The following is a 21,132-nucleotide window of genomic DNA, read 5'->3' on the forward strand; positions in this document are numbered from 1 at the left end:
TTGCTGGTGAATAATCCTGGCTACGAGATTACGTCTGTGCAAGTACTCGCCGTTAGCAAGATGAGAACAACCGGAAATAATATGCCTGAGTGACTCTCCGGGACGGCGGCATGCCCGACAAATGTCGACCGTACCGTCCTTCAGGATATATTTCCGGTAGTTGTTCGTCATCATAACTTCGTCCGCAATTGCAGAGGCAAAACCCTCGGTTTCTCCGAAGAGGTCCCCGAATCGTAACCAGTTCACCGATGCGAGCAGATCTACATCGGGTCCCGTGAGGGCCTTGTAGAACCGCCCGTGTAGCTGCTTGCTCTCCCATACCGCCTTGCGGTCCGCAGTATTTAGTACCACAGGTTTGCGCCAGTTCTCTTTCGCCAAGGAGAGCGGCGTGAGGTTTCCGTCCACTGCCACCACATCACGATGCATCCCGCACTCGTTGTTAAGGAAGTAATTCCTGAGATTGTACACCTCACGGTTGTGGAGATCTTTGGCGTTTAGGAAGCCTCGACCTCCGCACTTCCGTGGGATGTACAATCTCATAACAGACGAGCGCGGGTGTAACAGACGGTGTGTGGTAAGCAGTGAGCGGACCCTCCGATCCAGGGCGTCCAGCTCAGTCTGGGTCCACCGTAGTATGCCAAAGGAGTATGTGAGTAGAGGCATTACCCAGGCGTTAAAGGCGCGCACTTTGTTGCCTCCTGACAAAAGACTGTTAAGGACTTTTGTCAGCCGACTGAAAAAGCGCTCCTTCACCGACCGTCTAATGCCAACATCCTCAATACCCAACGACTGTGACATACCAAGGTACTTATAGGTTTCTGATTCAGAGATAGATCTGAACGACATCGTCTCAGATTATAAATATATTTTATTATTAACGACTAAAAAGTATAAAATAAATTTATAGTTTAAAAAACTCTAGAAAAACACGCTTTTATAAATGCACGTAAAAGCCAAAAATAAATTATGGATCGTTCAAGTTGTCTCTATTGCTGGGATGAAGAGTAACCTATGTGCTTTTAATTAAAATATTTGATTGTAAAAGCGTGGGGCGCTGTAACGGGAAAAACTTTTTGTATAACTTGCTGAGAAATAAAGTTAAGCTATATTACGAGAAGCAGTTTACACAGATTGGCGCGCTAACTGGACTTGCAGCACGACTGCCAGCGCCCCACGCTTTTACAATCAAATATTATAATTAAAAGCACATAGTTTACTCTTCATCCCAGCAATAGAGACAACTTGAACGATCCATAATTTATTTTTGGCTTTTACGTGCATTTATAAAAGCGTGTTTTTCTAGAGTTTTTTAAACTATAAATTTATTTTTAAACTAGTGCTGTGGCAGTCTGTCATTTCGATTGAAATGACATTTCAGTAAGTTGATAGAAATCGTATATTTGTTTAAGCGCCTCCTTGTACATAGGGCCTAATCGATTCAACCAATTCGAAATTAATCGTTAGATTTGGCAAACGATACATCTTAGCCACATCGCGACATACTTCAAAACAAATGTGTCAAAAATGTGAACTTACAGATCCGGGACAATAGTTCGCTCTTTTAGGTCTCTTTTGCTCATTTAGTTCAGCCAGACCAGCGACCACTGCGGTCGGAAAGATCAGAACGAATGGGACCGAATAGTGTCAAAATGATACGAATAGTCCACAGATAGTAACATTCCGGGCCGAAAGGTTGTAAGTAACCGAAGTTTAATATGAAAACTTGACTTTTTTTGTTGCTCTGCTAAGTAGCTCTCGCTCTCGGTCGGCGCAGTCACACATTCGTTCTCGATCCAAATCGCTCGCGCTCGCCGATCCTATACTGAACTAAATGAGCAAAGACCGATTCTCAGAGCACGGAAAGATTCAGTTCATTGCGGTCATTGATGGGATTTTATTCCTAACAGTTCATAGTTCGTGAACGACACAAGCCTACATCACAATCGTTTACGTTTCTTAAGCGTTCTGTACCTAGCTCTCACTACTTATCGCTCTTCTGTAGTGGCGCGACAGAGCCAGACTGCGTTTCTATCGCCACGTACTCGTGATTTCAACGAGTGTGACTTCGGCTAGGCGAGTTGTCTTATACGTAGACAACACTAATGAACATTAATTCCAGAACCGCATCGTCGGCGGGCAAGAAACAGGAGTCAACGAGTTCCCAATGATGGCCGGCGTCATTTACCTGGATCAGGAGAAGATCCGGTGTGGCGGCACCATTCTGTCCCCACGATACATAGCAACTGCAGCCCACTGTGTGGTGGGGAGGTCCCTTAACACCCTGGCTGTTGTGGTTGGAGAGCATGATAAGACTACTGATGGTGAGTTTCTTTCTTCCTCTTCGTTTCCTGGTGAGTTATGGTTGCGATCATATTAGCACAATAAGACTACTGGTTGGTGAGTACAACGAGTTCCCAATAATTGCTGGCGTTACATTATACCAAAGAGGATCGAGTACTATACAGAATTACTGTCAAAGTAAAACGTGTAATCACAGTGCATAGACTGCCATCTCTCGATACAGGCTTAAAACTTTTGAACCTCCGTTTTGACAATTTGACCCATATTCTCAGCTTGATATGTGTTAAAATGTCAAATATTAATATTAGCGCCATCTAGCCGAGCGTACCCCAAAGGTGTATCGCCATCTAGCTCACCGTACCTTTTTCTGTTATATGGTTTTGAGGTACGTTTTTTTCTTAGACTTTATCGGTCTATACGGAGTTATATAAGTTTTTGATTATACCTAGATTAAGGGCCAGTTGCATCGACCAAATTTAACGAACGCTTTAACAATGACAGATGGTTTGATGCAACCGGCCATAAATTCCACGGAAGTATAACTAAAGCAATAAATTCCATAGACGTCTGCTGCGTGACGATGATGTGTCTGTCAAATGTGGTTGATTCAACTGGCCCTAAGAGATTCTTTTCTCCTGTCCTAGCAACTTAGCTGATGTGGTCGGAGAGCATGATAAGACTACCTTCTGATGGTTTTTCGTTTGCTCATGACTGAAGGTAACGACCATATCGTTATTGTGTGTGCTCTTAATCCTGCACGATTTTGCCTAATATTAAGAGTTTGAAGCGCTAGGCCCCGTAGCCGAATGGCATTTCTGCGTCGCCAAACGCCGCAGAAATGTAGTCTGGCTCTGTCGCGCCAATACCCAAGAGCTATGGAGATAGAGAGCTACGAAAGAGCGTGAGCGTTTCGTGAGCAATTGTGCATTCGGCTACGCACACTGGTAGATTTTGTTTTCTCTACAATATCCACTCAGCCGTTCGGTGAATACCCACTACCCCGTTTTTCATCTACCAGTATGGTACCTAAGTTTATTTCAAAAAACTCCCGTTGGTCGCCATTAGCTTACATAATTAATTGTTATTTAATTTTTTTAGGAGACTCATCGGCAACACAAGGATTTAATATAGAACGCGTAACTGTTCATCCTCAATACACATCGTAAGTTTTTTTTTATTATGAATTAAGCCCATTCATAATAAAAAACGTTGACCACAGACTAGCCAAAGGCAAAGACGTGGCTTACGATGGAGTGAGCTCGCCCAGAAGATGCCTGTTCACCCTTGATTTGAAGGTTGCCTGGCTAAAAAGTCTAGGAGTCTTTAAAAACTTTCTTTTATGCAATAAGAGTTTCTTTTATGCGCTTATAACTTGGTAAAAAGAGAAGAAATTAAAAAGTGGCAGCACTGTAGCGTTGTTCCTTTCCAATCAACGTACGTGTTAAAACGAGACAACACTACACTGTTGCCATTTGCCACTTTTTAATTTGTACTCTTTTGTCAGACTGTAATCGATTTGATTATTAAAAAATGTAATATTATAATTCAAACCGGTCTTATTTCAGTTCTAACTACGATAACGATATCGCCATCTTGCGGCTGTCAAGGGATATAGTGTACAGCGACCGAGTGGGTCCCGTCTGTTTGCCGTTCAAGTTCAACAACACGGACTTTGCTGGCAGTCGGTTCACCTTATTGGGTAAGTGTATTTTAATTTCTTTAGGAACTATCTAACGGAAAAAGAAAAGTTCTGTTACAGTTACTACACAGACGTGACGTTTATTGATGTGATCTTTCATACATGATTGACCCATGATTACTGGTATGTCGCCGCGAAATATATTGACCTTAATATGTCTCGTCAAGATAACTGAAGCACCAATCATGTGCTAAACCTGCAGGTAAAATGAAATGAAAATATAGTCAGTAGGTACACGACTGGCACGACCGTACTATTGTACGACCGACCAATAGCAGTAGAGAGTTTTTCTCATCCTTGAAACTGTTTCAACATATATGTATATCTAACTTGTTTATAAAATTCACAAACTTTCTGTGGTCCATTCTGGAATAGATATTCCATTTCTCCAAATCAAGCCATAGATTTAATGAATAATTTGCAGGATGGGGCTCCCTGTTCATCGGAGGGCCAGTCTCCAACACTCTTCAGAAGGTGGACGTAGATGTCCTAAGTCAATCCAGCTGCCAGCAAGTGGTGTCTTCGCTTACACCGCGTCAGCTCTGCCATTACACAGCTGGGAAGGACGCCTGTCAGGTATAAGATCAAATTTAACAAGCAGAAACGTCCGGTAATGATACCTCAAGTTAATATATGAAAGGAAAAAAAATTACGCTTCCGGCGGGATTCGAACCCGCATCAACTGCAAACAAGCGTTCCAATTGATTTAGGCCCAGTTGCATCAACCAAATTTTACAGACACATCATCGTCACGCAGCAGACGTCTATGAATGAAGCGAATGCTTTAACGGTGACAGATGGTTTGATGCAACCGGCCGCCTAATAGTCTGCGGTTGATGAGGGTTTCACATGAAAACTTCAGGTATAAGATACTACATACTCGTATAACAACAAACCACGAAACGGCGACTATAAAAAAATTAAGAATTTATAAATTATAAAAACATTAGCCCTGGAGACAATTAAGTAGGTACTTTTGAACGACCAATTGGTTCAACTTGCGTAATAGTTCAGGAGCTTCAATGAAAAGTTTCAGTTTCATTTTCTATTTATGGGGTAGTACTTATTAGGCATTAGACAACCATGCTTAAAAGCACAGCATTGAAAGCGGAGTTTGGCAAAAGGTGTCGTCACGGTGTTTTCAGTCAAAGGAAATAGTAAATCCCATGTACTTTCGATATGTTTAGGGAAATTAACGATAGAGGGCCTGAAAATCAATTATATGCCGTAGTGCAAGTTGTTCGCTAGATGTCACTGTTACGTCCGCAAACTAGGTAATGACTTGTTTTCGTAAAATGTATAAGCATTTTTTGATGTCCAAAATTTTCGCTAGATGTCGCTGTACCACCCGCAAACTAGCGAACGGCATTCTATGGCTAATTACATGTATTAAATTGTAAATATTATTAATGTACCCTTTTATGGCATGTATTAATGTGACTGATTGTTGAATGACCTAATTAGAATTCCCGACTCCCGTCATAAAAATGTGGCGTTCCATGTTTAAAGGGTCCACATGCTTCATGTTCTAAAAGTAACCTTTAGGCATGGAAAGTCACATGAAAAGTTGTCGTAACTTAATAATAGATGGCGCTGCATTCGAAAATCTTGACTGATAACTCTATACCATACTACTTATTCAATATACTCTATGGGTGTCGTTTCGTAGCCACGCTTTGTCGCTTGCCATAAGGACACTTTGACAGGTTACTTTATTACATAAAATATTTGCCAATCCTTATGGCAAAACCAAATTTCTTTACTAACTTACCGCGGTTCTGAATTCGAATCATGGATGTTTTCTATGTAGGCATACCTAAATACCTATACAAGGTGCTCGCGAGGAACCTGCATAACTTGAACCACGCGTTTCTGAGGCCAAAAGAAAGAAAAAATGTTATATGAATTTTAAAATTTTTCGCAAAAAAAAAATTTTTTTTTGTTTTTTTTTTCAACTTTTTTGGACGTATTTTCACATAAAAAGCATTTTTTATGCATAAAGTTGGCAATTAAAATGAGTTCCTTAATAAATTTTTCTAAAAACCAAATTTTTTGGAAGTTTTTCTTGTCACATTTTGACATTTATCAATGACTACTGTGAGACTATGCTCCACAATTGCGCATCAGCGCCGTTAAGAAGACCTTTTCTACTGAGTAACAATACCGAAATGTTTTTTTTTAATTGGCAATAACTCTGAAACTAGACGAAATCTAGAAAAGTTTATATGTCATTTTAGTCTTAAAATGTGACCAAGAATATGCCGTTAAAGTTATATGGGTTCCTCGCGAGCACCTTGTATAAGTATTTTTCTGAGTACCCACAACACAAGCCTTCTTGAGCTTATCGTGGGACGCAGTCAATCTGTGTAAGAATATATTTATTATTCTTTACTAACTTATTCCTGTACCCAGGATGACTCCGGTGGCCCAGCACTCTACTCGGACCCGTCAACCGGCCTGCTCTTCCTCGGCGGCATCATCAGCTACGGCCGCATGTGCGCCGAGCGCGGCCAGCCCGGCATCAACACCCGGGTCACTGCGCACCTCGCCTGGATACAGAACAACACGCCTGGCGCGGTATACTGCAATAAATAAACTGTTGTGATGTGTTCTGTGTTTGTATACCCTCATTCATACTTCCCTCATACTACATCACAGCATTCACAGCCCGGCATCAACACCTGGGTCACTGCGCACCTCACCTGGATACAGAACAACACGCCTGGCGCGGAGTACTGCTATAAATAAACTGTTGTGATATATTTATTGTGTTTGATATTATACACCTCTTTCAAACAGCTGCACATGCAGGTCACCAGCACTCACCTGGATACAGAAAAACACGCCTGGTGCGGAATACTGTTATAAATAAACTGTCGTGATTTATTCTGTGTTTGTATACCCTCATACTACATCACAGCCCGGGATCAACACACGGGTCAGGGATACAGAACAACACGCCTGGCGCGGAATACTGCTATAAATAAACTGATGTGATGTATTTTGTGTTTGTATACGTGCGTTTGTATAGCGGAATACTACATCACAGCCCGGCATATATTTGTTTGTATACCCTCATAAGTATGAGGGTATATAAACACAGACTCATACTACACCCGGGTCACTGCGTACCTCACCTGGATACAGAACAACACGCCTGGCGCGGAATACTGCTATAAATAAATTGATGTGATGTATTCTGTGTTTGTATACCCTTATACTTCCCTCATACTACATCACAGCCCTGGATCAACACACGGGGCACTATGCACCTCATCTGGATACAGAACGACACGCCTGGCGCGGAGTACTGCTATAAATAAACTGTCGTGATGTATTCTATCTTCGTATACCCTCATACTTCCCTCATACTTCATCACAGTCCGGCATCAACACACGGGTCACTGCGCACCTCACCTGGATACAGAACAACACGCCTGGAGCGGAATACTGCTATAAATAAACTGTCGTGATGTATTCTGTGTTTGTATACCCTCATACTACATCACAGCCCGGCATCAACACCCGGGTCGCTGCGTACCTCACCTGGATACAGAACAACACACCTGGGTCAGAATACTGCTTTAAATAAAGGAAATAAACTGTGACTAGACAAGACACTGTTTGATATTATTATACCCCGCCTGGAGCAGAGTACTGCTATAAATAAACTGTTGTGATTGTGTTGTGATCAAAGACCTATATAACTCCATCTAGACGGATAAAGTCTAAGAAAAAAACGTACCTCAGTACCATATAGATAAAGCAGTGGTGACCTAGATGGCGTTACACCTTTGGGGTAGGCTCAGCTAGATGGCGCTAATATTAAAATTTGTCATTTTAAAACATATCAAGCTCAGAATATGGGCCAAATTGTCAAAACTGAGGTTCAAAAGTTTTAAGCCTGTGTGGAGAGATGGCAGTCTATGCACTGTGATTACACATTTTGCTTTGACAGTAACGCTCTTTAATACTCGATCCTCTTTGGTTGTGATGTATCCTGTGTATATATATAGGTACCCCTTTTATACAGCTACACGTGCGAGTAACAACACGCGCACCTCACAGCTCGCCTGGATACAGAACAACACACTTGGAGCTAAGTACTGCTATAAATAAACTAATACCACACATACACCGTGTCCAATAAGTTTGAATACAGCACAAATAGCCAATAAAACAAAATGAACAAATAGTTACTACATTATTATTATATTTTATGAATGACACTCTTATTTACTACATTCACAACAAATGTTTTGGAATAACTCCAGCATTAACTTGTTTACCAGCCTCAAACGCTTCTCAAACGGATCACACGCGGCACGCACCGTTTTCTTCACATTTCATCCCAAATACTCTCGATAACCTTTTTGAAATGATCTAGGTTTATGATTTTATAAAAATTTAGTCTTCAAAGCATGTATGACCATACAAAATAGTCTAATACACCTAAACCTGGAGGCCTGGGTGGCCACTCATGTTTCGGATAAAAAACTGCCAAATTAGTCTGAAACTACGCTAGAATACCATTTGCCGAATGTGCTGGAGGTGCGTCTTGTTGGGACACATGATACTCATTCCCAAGCATCCTTTTTAACTTTAAGGCATTTTTTCTCCAAAACCTTGGTTTTAAAGAAAAAAACGTTGATTTTAACGCTTTTATCTGTAAGTACTGAAGGTAGTTTACCTCGCTTACATACTGCATCCCACACCTGGGCCGATGGTGAGCTCTGGAACCTAGGCACATTTTTCTAGTTGCCCGGAACATTATCTATCCTCGGTACCCATAATAGTTTATTTTGGACACGTGGCGTCTGTTTTATCACATACAGATTCTCCTTATGAAAAATAACTCGTCACCTGCGTGCCGAGCAAGTATTTTGTTGGCACTTTACCTCTTTGTTTTTCTTAGACACTTCGGAAATTTCATGTACTTTGTGGTTGTATTTTATTAAGAGGAATATACTCTTTAGTTTAAATAAGAATTTTATGGCCTGTGATCCCTATATCTTTAGAACTGAGGTAAAATGTGAGTATTCGGACTTATTGGACACGGTGTACACGTTTGACATACTACATACACACTCATCATTAGTTTCGAGAATAAAATAAGTCAATGTAATAAACTATGGACACCGACAAAGTGGCATAAATATATGACCTAAACGGTAAGAATAAGGTCTACTTAGTCGGTTGAAAATAGAAAAGTTTAAAAACATTAGTGCAAATTACAAAAACGGGATCAAATTACATAGACAGTATGGCACACTGTTCCTATAGGTACGCATTCTCTAAACATCCCAAAAATATTTCTAAAACTAATTGAAAATAGCCCCATCATAAAATACCTATCCATTCATTCATTAATACACGGCCCTAACCCTCTAATAACAAGTTATAGCATTTTAATTATAGAGCCGCCCGCGAACCCTCCGGTAGAGCCCTGAAATACTTTAACATGCCGTCCACAGATGGCGCTGTGACCAAACAGTGAAATTTTCATTGCGAGCCAACTTCGCGCCGGACTTATTGATTTTCCTCTCACCACTGACTTCCCATTCTTCTTTCATTTCCTCGCAAGCTCTCCGGTACTTTACACTAAATATCCCAGTAAATGTAGTGAAATGTAACCTTCTTAGTTATGATTTGACGAAAGAAGTGTCCTTTTATTTAGTGGTTTTTTGTTGGTGGTTTTATTATGTTGGTGATGGGAAACTCAGGAGCAGTGGTGATGGTGGTCAAATAAAGGGATGCCGAAACGTATCCCGTTCCACGTCGTTTACGCAACAAGTAAGTGCATTGAATATACAAATATTTATGAAAATCATAAAAGAAAAAAAAACAGTAGGTACACATGGTACTAGAAAAAGAAAAAAAAGTTGGAGCCGTGTCGTATTAAAGAGTCAAGGAGCTGGCACAGGATAGAAAAAGCTAGAAAATACTCCACCGACAAGAGATTAACTCTTTATGATGATGATGCTGATGGTTTTTATCGCAGTAGTGAAAGAAGTGATACTTTATGTGCCAATATCGAAATTTCAAAGGCCCTTATATACTGAAAAACGGCATACAATAGGTACACGTGCGAAGAAAAATTTCGTAACTTGTGTCGATTTCAAACACTCCCTTCAGTCGTGTTTTAATTTATTGTCACTCGTTTCGGTTGTCTATTAAGCACACTTTTTGGAATGTTATTTATACGAATAAAATGTATTCAAAAACTGAAGAGCGAGCAGATTTTTAATTTATTTCTTACCATATCACTTAACCTTAAGTACCCTTTATCTGTTTATCTGCTGATCCTATCTTAAGATTCGTCGTGTCATAGGCACAAAATTACCAGAGTCACGGATTCTACCGTTTCTATTTATATGCAGATTTACTACTTAAAATACAATACAAACTCGAATGTCTTTTGTTCTTGTTTACGCCGAGACTTAAGTCTTAAAAACTTTTAAAGATGAATTTGTGAACATATTTCGTAGCCAAGTTTTAGAGTCATAGGTGTCAATACTAAACTTTTCCAAAGACAGGAAAAAGGCTTCGCTTTTGCCAAGTGGTAGTTGAGTCGTCATGAGCGCTGAATGGGTTAAGTAGGTATCAAGCGGTAAGCCGCTACGAACTCTCGTAGACGACGCTCGCTACGGTGACCCGTAGAGACGCGTGAACTACAACTATAGTTGTGCCGTTGATAGTATTCTCCCATTTCCTTGAGAGAATATTCTATACAGTCATTTTACATAAGAACGGCACACTTGTAACTACAACTATACCACAAATTATATTTGAGCGCATAAACATAAAGGAATATATACTTCGTATTTGAACGAGTAAATTTATTTCAAAGTTCAGACTAACTATAACTTTACAACTTAGGGAACAAATAATAGTTATTTTTTTTTACAAGGGGCAAAGTTGTTTAACCGCACGTGCCAATTGAAGCCCGAGCAAACGAAAGATTGCAATATTGAAATGATTCAAATTGTGGATTCTTGAGCGTGGCCGCGCCAAGAATCGATCCCCGGGTCTGCAGCTTACGCGGCTAATGTCTTTACCACTAGACTACCCGCTCGCCGTGGTACCCGGCGAAATTTCTCTAGTGTATGTTATCTCTGATAAGGCTAGGCGCCTTTGACCATCTCTAAGGGCCAGCAATGTGTGCTTGCACCTTCTATACGAATCCTTTACAGGATTGCGGTATAACTAAGAGAGATTGTGCTGCCATCTATACAGCCATCCATCTATATAGCCTTATCAGAGATAACATACACTATAGAAATTTCGTCGGTTACCACGGCGGGCGGGTGATCTAGTGGTAAAGACGTTAGCCGCGTAGCGTAAGCTGAAGACCCGGGTTCGATTCCCGGCTCGGCCTTGTGGTTTTTTTCTTTCGTGTATGATATCTATTTCAGTTTGTAACTATAACGTCTATAACTTTGTTTTATTACATACTTAATTATTCAGAGTGTAACAAAAATGGTGGTGATCCGTTTAAGGGCGTATTCAGTATCGTATTCTGATCAGGAAAAAGTAGAAGAAAATTTTTTTTTCGCGAAAAAAATTTTTACCTTTGTATGGCGGTTCGGCCGATTCTCGCGGCCCGGCCCATACAAAAATGAAAATTTTTTTCGCGAAAAAAAATTTTTCTTCTACTTTTTCCTGATCAGAATACGATACTGAATACGCCCTTAAACGGATCACCACCATTTTTGTTACACTCTGTATGAGAGATGAGAGTCATGATTTTACGATTAAAAGCGCTTAGTCTCAACCCAAATATAGATAGTTTACTAACTCGCGCGTGTTACTACAAACTAGTACAAACTTTGGTAATAAGTTTTTTAATAACCTCGTGCGAGCACTGAAATTAAACAGACGACCTTCAATGCTTTATTGAACTACTTATTTACTGCAGTGTTTACTACACAGTCTTGCAGTTCAGATTATAATGTATCTTTTAACTCTTAGTCTATCCGTTACGTTAGAAACTCGCTACGTAGTCGATTTAAAAAATGTTCAATATTTAGAGGTATCAGCTGCTAGTACGAGTCTGCTAATAGTAGTCTATTGTATCATATTTACCTAAGAATAAGAAGAATAATTACAATTAGGTACATTTGTCCTGTGCCCCACACTAGGCTAAGCCTGTCACGTGGCAGCCAAAATTAAATACCTTATACCTAAACTGAAATAGATACCATACACTAAAGAAAAAGCGATCAAGCCCACTGGTGGCGAAGCCGGAAACCTTACCTTATACCTATTTGGAAACTTGCGATGTTGTCCGCATCAACGGAAAATCGACACGAAAACTCTTTACCGTGTCGAATAAAGCCCCTGTCTACACAAAACCGTTCGAAAGCATAATAAAACGGAGGTAAGGTTTGAATTCACGTGGCTCTACAGACGAGTCTGTCAGCGAACGAGTGGTACATCATTAATGCCTTCAAATCGATACTTTGCTTAGGGCTGCGACATATCGACCGGCCGATCGTTTAGGTGTCATACATTTTATTGTTCTGGTATTAACGTGGAGTTGTTGTATTACTTGCTGCTAAAGTGCGTGGACAATTGATAAATTAATCCCATACGTAACGTCTATACACGTATGGCGTTATTCACAAACGATTTATACGAGTAAACCTGAATTATGATACTTATGTAGGTACTTGGCTAATAATATTAATCTGTAATGTTGACACGTATTTGTGAGAAAGGCACAATACACTTTTTAACTAATCAGTTCAGTATTTTTTTTGAATAAGGGGGTTAGTCTTTTGTGTCTGGTGTTGCGTCAATGAATTGCCTGAGTACAAAGAAATGCCAGAAACATAGACTTGGGCTAGAGTGGGCTGGTCTCCATTACAATACGGAAGCATGATTCGCAGGTCGCGCGACCTATTTCCTTTCATTCATAACTAAAATCATTTTTTGCTAAGTCACACTACATATATGTACTACTAAGTAGATGTAAGTAGGTACGTAACAAACGTAAATTCACCAAATTTTAGATCTGAGATTAATATTGATTCACGAATGATTTGATATTACCTACCGTTAGTCTGATTAAAATGGTAAAGAAGGTGCATTTAGTGATTAGTGAAACACATGTTTGCCTTATTTGCCTTAACAAATATCTGACTACATTACATTAATACACCTCATTTAATCAGACTTTGCAACTACCTCGTTCCAGGTGAGGACAGCTCGTACCCAGCATGCGAGCTGAACTCGCAGGGGCCGGCGGCGCTGGCGCTCGGCTGGCCCGCCGCACGAGCTCGGCGGGCGGCCCGCCGCACGAGTTGCTCTCCTGCGGCTCACCAGCGTCGCCAGCGTGCACCAGCGTCGCGCACCACCAGCTCATCCGTGAGTAGCGTGAGGACAGCTAGGAACCAGGGCCGCAGGAGCTGCTGCTGCGCTCACCACCAGCTCATCCGTGGCGTATAACCAACTCGTAACCTCGTGGGGACAGTTCGGACCTAGCATGCGAGCTGAGCCGTCTTGATGCAACCAGCCCTGTCTCATTTCTATGTTACGCATCTTGATTATCTATAGATACTTTTGAACATTCAAGTCAAAAGGACCATCTGATGGCGGAATTGACAAACGTTTCATAGCGTATATTATCGTAATTAAGTATCTCTTTATCACTCTCCCGTACTCTTGCGCCCTTAGGCCCTGATAATGATTTCTACGATGCGAGACGAAAACGAAACGCCGCGAAAAGTAGTCTGGCTCTGTCGCGCCAATACGCAAGAGCGATAGAGATAGATATCTACGAGCGTTTCGTTTCGTGAGCGTTTGTTCATTCGGCTAGGCACACTGAACCCTAATGTGTATTTCAGCATCAAGCGTAGAGGTGCTCGTCTCCGGAGGTCTGGTCTCCGAGGGCGCAGCCACACCCTGTGGAGCCACCTACACCAGCGTGGGTCGCGTCACCCTGGCCAAGCCTGTGTCGCAGGCCCGGACCAGGGAGCTCAGGTACGTACAACAATATATAGAGGTAGTCACCAGATATCCTATGGAGAGGGCCAAGGTGCTCATAAATTTCCAATATAATCGCTTCTGCGCCAAGGCCCTAGGGTGCGTCATTGAGCCCCTCAGGCGCTCCCATATAAATTGTCTTATGCAGAATGTACATTGTTTACTCTTGACTGACGCTTTTACTCGTGATTAGGAACTTGATGACAAACTTTCGTGGTCTTTTTCTAGATCGGCTGCTCTTCCAGAACCTACGATCGCTCGATTCGTGAAGCTGAAACTATCTGGCCCGCATCCACCAGCAGCGGATAATGACCAGGTAAAATACGAACCTTAGAATTAATTCCCTCAGGAGTTGTAGTTCTATCAATACCTGTACACATTCCAAATAAACATTACCACTTTAAACAGTATCACTTCAATTAGGTACTACTTCTTAGTCATTTTTACAATCTTGAAAGAGTGGTCGTCGTCATCATCAGATGGTGACTAGCATTAGCAACACTGCCGTTCGTCTCTAACTCTATTAGCTGCTATCCTGGCACATTCATGTGCTAGTCCATTCACTTCATCTCATTTGTTGTATCAAATTATCAGGAACAACGTGTATGATACGAGAATATTAGCAAAACATATAATGTTAAAATGTTGTCCGTTAACTTCTGGTCCCAGTGTGCCTGAAGATGTAAAAGCTTCCTAAAATATCTTATTGCATAGGTGGCGTTGATGGCAGTGAACGTGTTGGGCGAGGAGGTGGAAGACCTGGAAAAGTCACCTGTGTCCAACAAGGAGCTGTGCTACTCCCCATATGATGACCTGGCCTTCGTCATGTACGTGGACACCGAGATCGCAGACCTAGTCAGGAGTTTGGATGAGAAGAAAAGAGCTGCAGTCTGTGGTAAGCTAGATTTACAAGGGTCTGAGGAGCTGTGCTACTCGCCCTGAATAACCTAGACTTCGTCTTGGTCAGAAATGTATCACAATGTGTGGTTAGCCTATTTATTTATCGTATGGCGATACATTACACACATAAAAATTTAGATTTGGTTAAACTTAAAATTTAGAGGTCTGCAGGTACGAATAATCCGTATTTTTTGTCAATTCAAACAATTTTTGGCAGTTGCTATGGACGTCCATAATGATCAGTCGCCTTTATTTCTTTAATCCATTCTTCGATGTAGGTAATCCACGATAAGTTTGCAACGATTTTCACAGCCTCGCCAGTGCAGACGTTATTTTAAACGTCAGGATGAAATTATGACATTTACTTTAATCCTTGCAGAGGCGGGGCTATTAAAAATCTTTACAGAGTTATCGTGGGCCGATTCTATTTTAACATTGTAAATCTATTAATCTTCACGAAACATGTTTATTTTCCACAGAAGAACGTTTCGAGTACGCTCGGCGGCTGAAGTCAGCAGGCTCAGCGCTGGCAGCGGCGGGCATCAGGATCGGGCGGTGGAGGCTGCGCAAGCGCACGGCGGCGGCGCGCGACGACTTCGAGCTGGCGCGGCGCATGCGCGACCGCATCGCCGACGCGCTGGTGGGGATCAAGGACGACCCGGCGCTCATGAGGCTGTTTGAGGAGGAAGGGGTAAGAAACACACACAGGTTAAAGACAAACCTATACTCGAGAAAAAAAATCTTGTAATTTTCCTGCCCGGCATGTCGTTCGACTAGTCTTTCGAAATCAGTTGAATTGACAACTTACTATCGTCGACGAGAATATACTTATTATACTCAGGAAGTCTTGATTTTTAGTTAGAGATAACTCATAAACGAGTAGTTTGAGTTGGAAGAGAATATGAATTGAGTAACTTGTCAATAATTGATAATTTCAGCTGGACATATTTGACTTGATAATATACCAGTGGCGGCTGGTGAAAATTTCTGCTAAGCTACACTGATCAAAAAGAAACCTACCTTATCATTAGGTACTTTACTAGTAATCAATTTTAGGCAAGCCGGTCGGAATCGGCTTGTATGGACCAGCCGCTGCTGTAATATACCCACGAAAAGAGTCGGAATTTTTCAGTCAGTCAGAACGCAAGGGAGAAGCTGTTGAGTTAAAATTGTTGGCACTATCATTTGCCACGTCCAATATTTAAGAGGATACGATACCGAAGCACGAATTCAAATTTGAGATTTTTAGGTCTTTATCGCCGTCGCGCTGACTCTATACAGTAGAACCCGCTTAAAACGATTCTGAGGGGACCCAGCCAAAAAAGCGTATTATACGGGAAATCGTATTAAACGTGAAAAAATTGTGATTTTTAATCGTAAACTTTTAATATGGTTATTTTTTCTTGGAGACATAATGCTTTTCTTTTTATTTTTGACATCACTGAACCAAAGATGGGACAAAGAATTCAGAAACTCAACACCGCAGCAGAGATAATGAGCGAAGTGTATGTAGGTAGGTACGAACTATAGCACTAACCGCTGAATTAGGACGACAAATTACAAATTTATCTTTACGGGTGGCGGTGTCGCCAGAATCGCGTAATTAGTACAGTACAATTAGTTCCGATTTTTTGTCACCCGCATAAATAAAGTTGTAAAGTAATGCAAGGTGGGTGGTTTTAGATGGTGTATTAAGCGGGGATGCGAGTCGTATTAACCGTGAAAAAATGTCTGAAAACAAGTCTCAAATTGTAGGGACCGGCGTAAAATGGCGTAATATGCGGGAAATCGTATTAAACGTGATCGTTTTAACCGGGTTCTACTGTATTTAAATAAAGGACGGTGTCAATACGACAGGGTTCTAGAGTGGCCTAGGATTCTACATAATTGGTTTACAGTATCTACCTACCAAAAATGTATGTGAATCTTATTCTTTTTTTTTGCACATGTTTGACAGAAGTGACAGCGTAGGAAAATTTAACTAGGTAACAATTTGGTACCTATTATACTTACCAGACACCGGATTATGTTCCAAGGTAATTAGAACTTTTTAGCAGAATTCTAACAAAAAATCTGCCAAACAAAATCTTATTGCATATGAAGCATAAGGACCTTTATGGAAAGCTACATATGCATCTTATATTTCTAATTTTCTAGGGTTGTGTATACATATTACCTACCTAGCATTAGAAATACAATGCTTAGCACAGAACAAGACCAACCATAAAAATGCTTAACTAATTTGCCAGCTAAATTTAAACCTAGGTATCGGTACTTAAACGTATAGATACTTTTGATATTTTTATTATTTAAAACTTATTTATACTTACATATCAGCATTTCTATTACCATAGAATTAAAACGTATATAACACTCATTTCATCTACCAACTAAGGGCATCCTGTAATCTACATACAAATAAGGCCCGGTTAAAAGTCTCGAAATGTTATGTACATTTTATAATTAGATGTGTAAATGGGTCAAAAAATTGGGTCCATGTGCAATTGTGCATTAAGTAGGTGCACTTTTCCCAAATTGCTGCATGTATGAAATAAGGCCCATCAGTAACTTAACAGAAAATAAGGTATTTCTTACATACCGAATTAAGCGTAATTGTGTCGCTTAACTTCAAACCTGGATAAATCCATTCTGCTACAATTGATAGTATGTATCTAGGAGATATTTTCTTTACAAAATCGTCTTATTCAAGAGCACAGAACTTAATTTAGATAGAAGAAACAAATTCATATATTTGTATAGGGGCAGAGCGTGTCAAATTTTGTACTGAAGTTGATTCTTGCCTGTAATTTTAAATATGTCTCAGGCTCTTCATTGTTCATAATTTTTGTGTTGTTGCAATTGAATATCACGTAACGAGGCATTTTTTATGTTTTGGTTGACTTCAACTTACAAAAATTGACGCCCGAAAGCTGCAAGCTGCGAGTAAAGACGGACAACTCAGTGGATTTCACTGAGTTCATTTGACACGCTAAGTAGATACGTTTGCTTGATCTATGGTATATATGCATAGCTGGGCACCGTTAATCAAATAGTTAACTTCGATAATCGTTAATCCGTTACTATAAAAGTTAACTTCGTTAATCGTTAAAGCGATACATTTCAACAAATTTAACGGAAGTTAAAGTTAATCGATAATCCGTTAATCGTGATAAAAAAATATTTTACTGTAGCTAGTTGCATCAGTTATCAACTATTAAGTTTTTGGGTAAGTTTATTATGTTACTGTAAAAGACCGAAGATTGCCAAAATCTCTTGAAAAATCCCAGCTGCCAATTGGTAAAAGCGAAATGTTAATAAATAGGTATTGTTCTCTTTGGACTTATATATACGTTGTTTCGGTAAGTCCTAGGTTTTACCTTGGACCCGTAGGTATTGGGTCATTCAAGCGGTCGTAGTCATGGTGCGTAGGTTCCTCGGATTGAGACACCTCTAATCGAAGTTGTGATCCACGGTAACTTGGTAGATAGCGTCGCCCGCCGAACTCTGGCTTGATGCGTCGGTTGCGTGATTTATGTGACATGCGTCGTGCCTGATGATTTACATTCTGTTTCGCAGTTAGTGATGGGTGCAGTAGGACTAATAAACTTTAGCAGGTCTCGAACAAGTGATCCAAAGGCACCAATTGATATGTAGACTGAATTTTCGGGAAAATCCTCGGTTTCGCCGTACTCCGGGCTTTTACAGTAGCGGTCAGAGCAAGTTTTACTCGGCGCGTGCGGAACTGGATTAACGATTAACGGACTCGAAGAAATTTAACGGAAGTTAACGAATCCGTTAACATTTTTTAAAGTTAACTTAAAAGTTAATCCGTTAACCAAAATGTTAACTTCGTTAATTAACGATTAACGGATTAACGAGTTAATGCCCAGCTATGTATATATGACCAGCGCCGGCCCGTGCACTCGATCAGGGTAGAGCGAGTTTGAGTTTCGGCGCCCTTGGGAAGAAGTTTTACGATGTAGATAAAAAAAAACGCGAGCGTAGCGAGCGCGAAATTTTTTTCATAGTATTACCGTAATTTGAAGATTAACGCAATACCTACAGAATTTATGGATTTCATCATACAGAGTACGAAAGGGGCAAGGGTTGATATTTTGCAGTCGCACCCTAGTATGGTTGTGGGGCTGAACGTGGATATCATGTACATAAAATAACGAACAAAATGGAGTACTATAGTGGCCAAGTCAGGAAAGCAGACTTGAAATGAAAAAGCGAGCGCGGATTTTTTCCTAAGTAACCAAAGAAAAGTGATGTAAATACTTAGTCAGCGCGAGCGAAGCGAGCGCGATTTTTTTTTCCTATTGACGCAATTTATTGAGACAACCCGCTAGCGGGGAAGCAGCGATCTTTCAAGCTTTGATCAACTGCAGAGCTGCGGTCTTTGGCATATTTTAGGGTATTTTGACTAATATTTCGCCATCACTATTATAATTAAGACATTAACTGCGAACTCGATCGTCACCATCGGGGTGCCCATTTCGGTATTTTGCCACTAAGTGCCCTTCGGGATCTGAGTCCTTTGAAGTTCGCTCATCATCTCCTGTGACTCACAAAATTGCGCCTCTCTGAGACGTTTTGCGCCTTCGGCTTTATGAGGAACTCCGCTATGGGACATGAACTATCGGATAGACTCATAATTTTGCATTTGGATAACGTAACTTTGTCGTTGTGCCGCACAACAATGTGGTGGTCAAGGGCTAAAATCCTCCTTTTACGGCGCCCTAGCAACAGCGCCCTTATGAATGTTGGTATAAGTTGGCAATGTGGTGCAACTTTCCACAACCTGAATCTAGATTTTCAATAAGTAGCTGGATTAATTCCCGACTCCTCTCGCCGATCTGTGATAATTATGTGTGCGCCCACGCAATGTATATTTTTTTTGTATGGATTTTTCCATATTCTCGATTTTGGCGCCCCCTTACCAAGTGGCGCCTAGAGCGGCCGCTCCACTCGCTCTACCCTTAATCCGGCCCTGTATATGACATCTGTGTTCAAGAGCGCTATGATAAACGCACGTCGAAATAAAGTAAAATTGACAATATTTACCGATGAGATTGTGCTCTGTGTGTAATGGTAAACATTAATAATATGAAAAGTAATTGTTTCAGTCAGAGCATCTTCACTCGTCAATTTCATCTTACTCTTTAGTTGTGAAACATGGGTGACAAAGGACGGTTCGGCAGAATAGTAATAAATAAACAATCATGACCGAATACCAAATTTTCGGCAAAATGGCTGAAAAGACCGAATACCAAATAGTTGCCTAATATTCGTGGAATCTATCGTAAAATACAGCATAACTTTATAATTGTTAATAGTAAACCAATAACGAGAAAAGTTATGCATGTATAAAATAAACCTATACCTACGTACCTATACTTATAAAAATATGGACTTAGTATTTCCACAGAATATATAATACAGATTGAAACTTTCACGATTTTTACACATAATTATTTATAATTGCAAACGGGACTTAATCGCGTATTTACTATGTTTTAAACACTAACCTCCGACGTTTCAAGGACGGCATTGTCCCCGTGGTCTCGGAGCAGACTGGTCTTTTTTGGACCACCAATTTTAAATATGAACATATAATAGTACGTATTTCTAACAAAAAAGTTCGTCAAACACGGTATGTCGATATTTCGACGTAGTATATCGATAACTTTTCACATCACTAGATTATCGACATTAGATGTCGAGTATTTCCCATCACTTTATTTCAGTGTACGTATATAAAAACTTAGCCCCGCCCCTAAATTTGGTGCGATAGGGACAACTGCAGGTCAGGCGCGAAATCCCGCGTAAAAACTGCAAAAATCGAGGTTCCGCTCTCGACTGTTTCCTCCTCCAAAACTTAACCAATCGTTACGAAATTTGGAAATCAGAATGACAAGGAAATTATCTGTGTCGGACCGTTTCGTTTTTTTGGATAATTGATCTCAGTTTTGAATACCACACCTTTCTTTCTGGCAAATTCAATTAAGCCGTTTTGGCCAACTTTGAGAGGCTCTAATTCCTTTTAAAACAAAAATATCAAAAAAAGCAAAACGGTCCGACACAGATATTGATAATAAAAGTCTGTGTTGAAAAAACCATTGATCTAGCTTCAAAAACCAGAGAGGAAACAGGCGAGAGCGTTTGTATGGAGAAATGAGGGGTATCGTAGCGTCTTAAGAACGAAAGTGGCGACCATCATGAACAGGTGCCGTAGCTGAATG

The 21,132-nt window shown here is 40.5% G+C and overlaps 2 protein-coding genes across 4 annotated transcripts in view; both read left to right on the forward strand.

Annotated features, from left to right (window-relative positions):
- The window catches only part of LOC125237811 (venom serine protease-like), a 46,291-nt gene extending 39,682 nt beyond the window's left edge, over nucleotides 1-6,609 (forward strand). For all 3 annotated transcript variants that reach the window (XM_048145002.1, XM_048145003.1, XM_048145004.1), the window contains exons 6-10: nucleotides 2,120-2,321; nucleotides 3,400-3,463; nucleotides 3,867-4,000; nucleotides 4,425-4,576; nucleotides 6,413-6,609. In XM_048145002.1, the coding sequence (XP_048000959.1) occupies nucleotides 2,120-2,321; nucleotides 3,400-3,463; nucleotides 3,867-4,000; nucleotides 4,425-4,576; nucleotides 6,413-6,595 (735 nt within the window). In that variant the 3' untranslated portion in view covers nucleotides 6,596-6,609. The remainder of the gene's footprint in view (nucleotides 1-2,119; nucleotides 2,322-3,399; nucleotides 3,464-3,866; nucleotides 4,001-4,424; nucleotides 4,577-6,412) is intronic.
- Nucleotides 6,610-9,072: 2,463 nt separating this feature from the next.
- Nucleotides 9,073-21,132, forward strand: part of LOC125237932 (centrosomal protein of 104 kDa) — a 38,883-nt gene continuing 26,823 nt past the window's right edge. Inside the window, 8 exon segments of the mRNA XM_048145173.1 lie at nucleotides 9,073-9,793; nucleotides 13,200-13,251; nucleotides 13,253-13,345; nucleotides 13,408-13,439; nucleotides 13,849-13,984; nucleotides 14,216-14,303; nucleotides 14,702-14,882; nucleotides 15,367-15,578. Of these exon segments, the coding sequence (XP_048001130.1) occupies nucleotides 9,754-9,793; nucleotides 13,200-13,251; nucleotides 13,253-13,345; nucleotides 13,408-13,439; nucleotides 13,849-13,984; nucleotides 14,216-14,303; nucleotides 14,702-14,882; nucleotides 15,367-15,578 (834 nt within the window). The 5' untranslated portion in view covers nucleotides 9,073-9,753.

This window comes from Leguminivora glycinivorella, chromosome 22 (genome assembly GCF_023078275.1).
Source record: "Leguminivora glycinivorella isolate SPB_JAAS2020 chromosome 22, LegGlyc_1.1, whole genome shotgun sequence".
Lineage (NCBI taxonomy): Eukaryota > Metazoa > Arthropoda > Insecta > Lepidoptera > Tortricidae > Leguminivora > Leguminivora glycinivorella.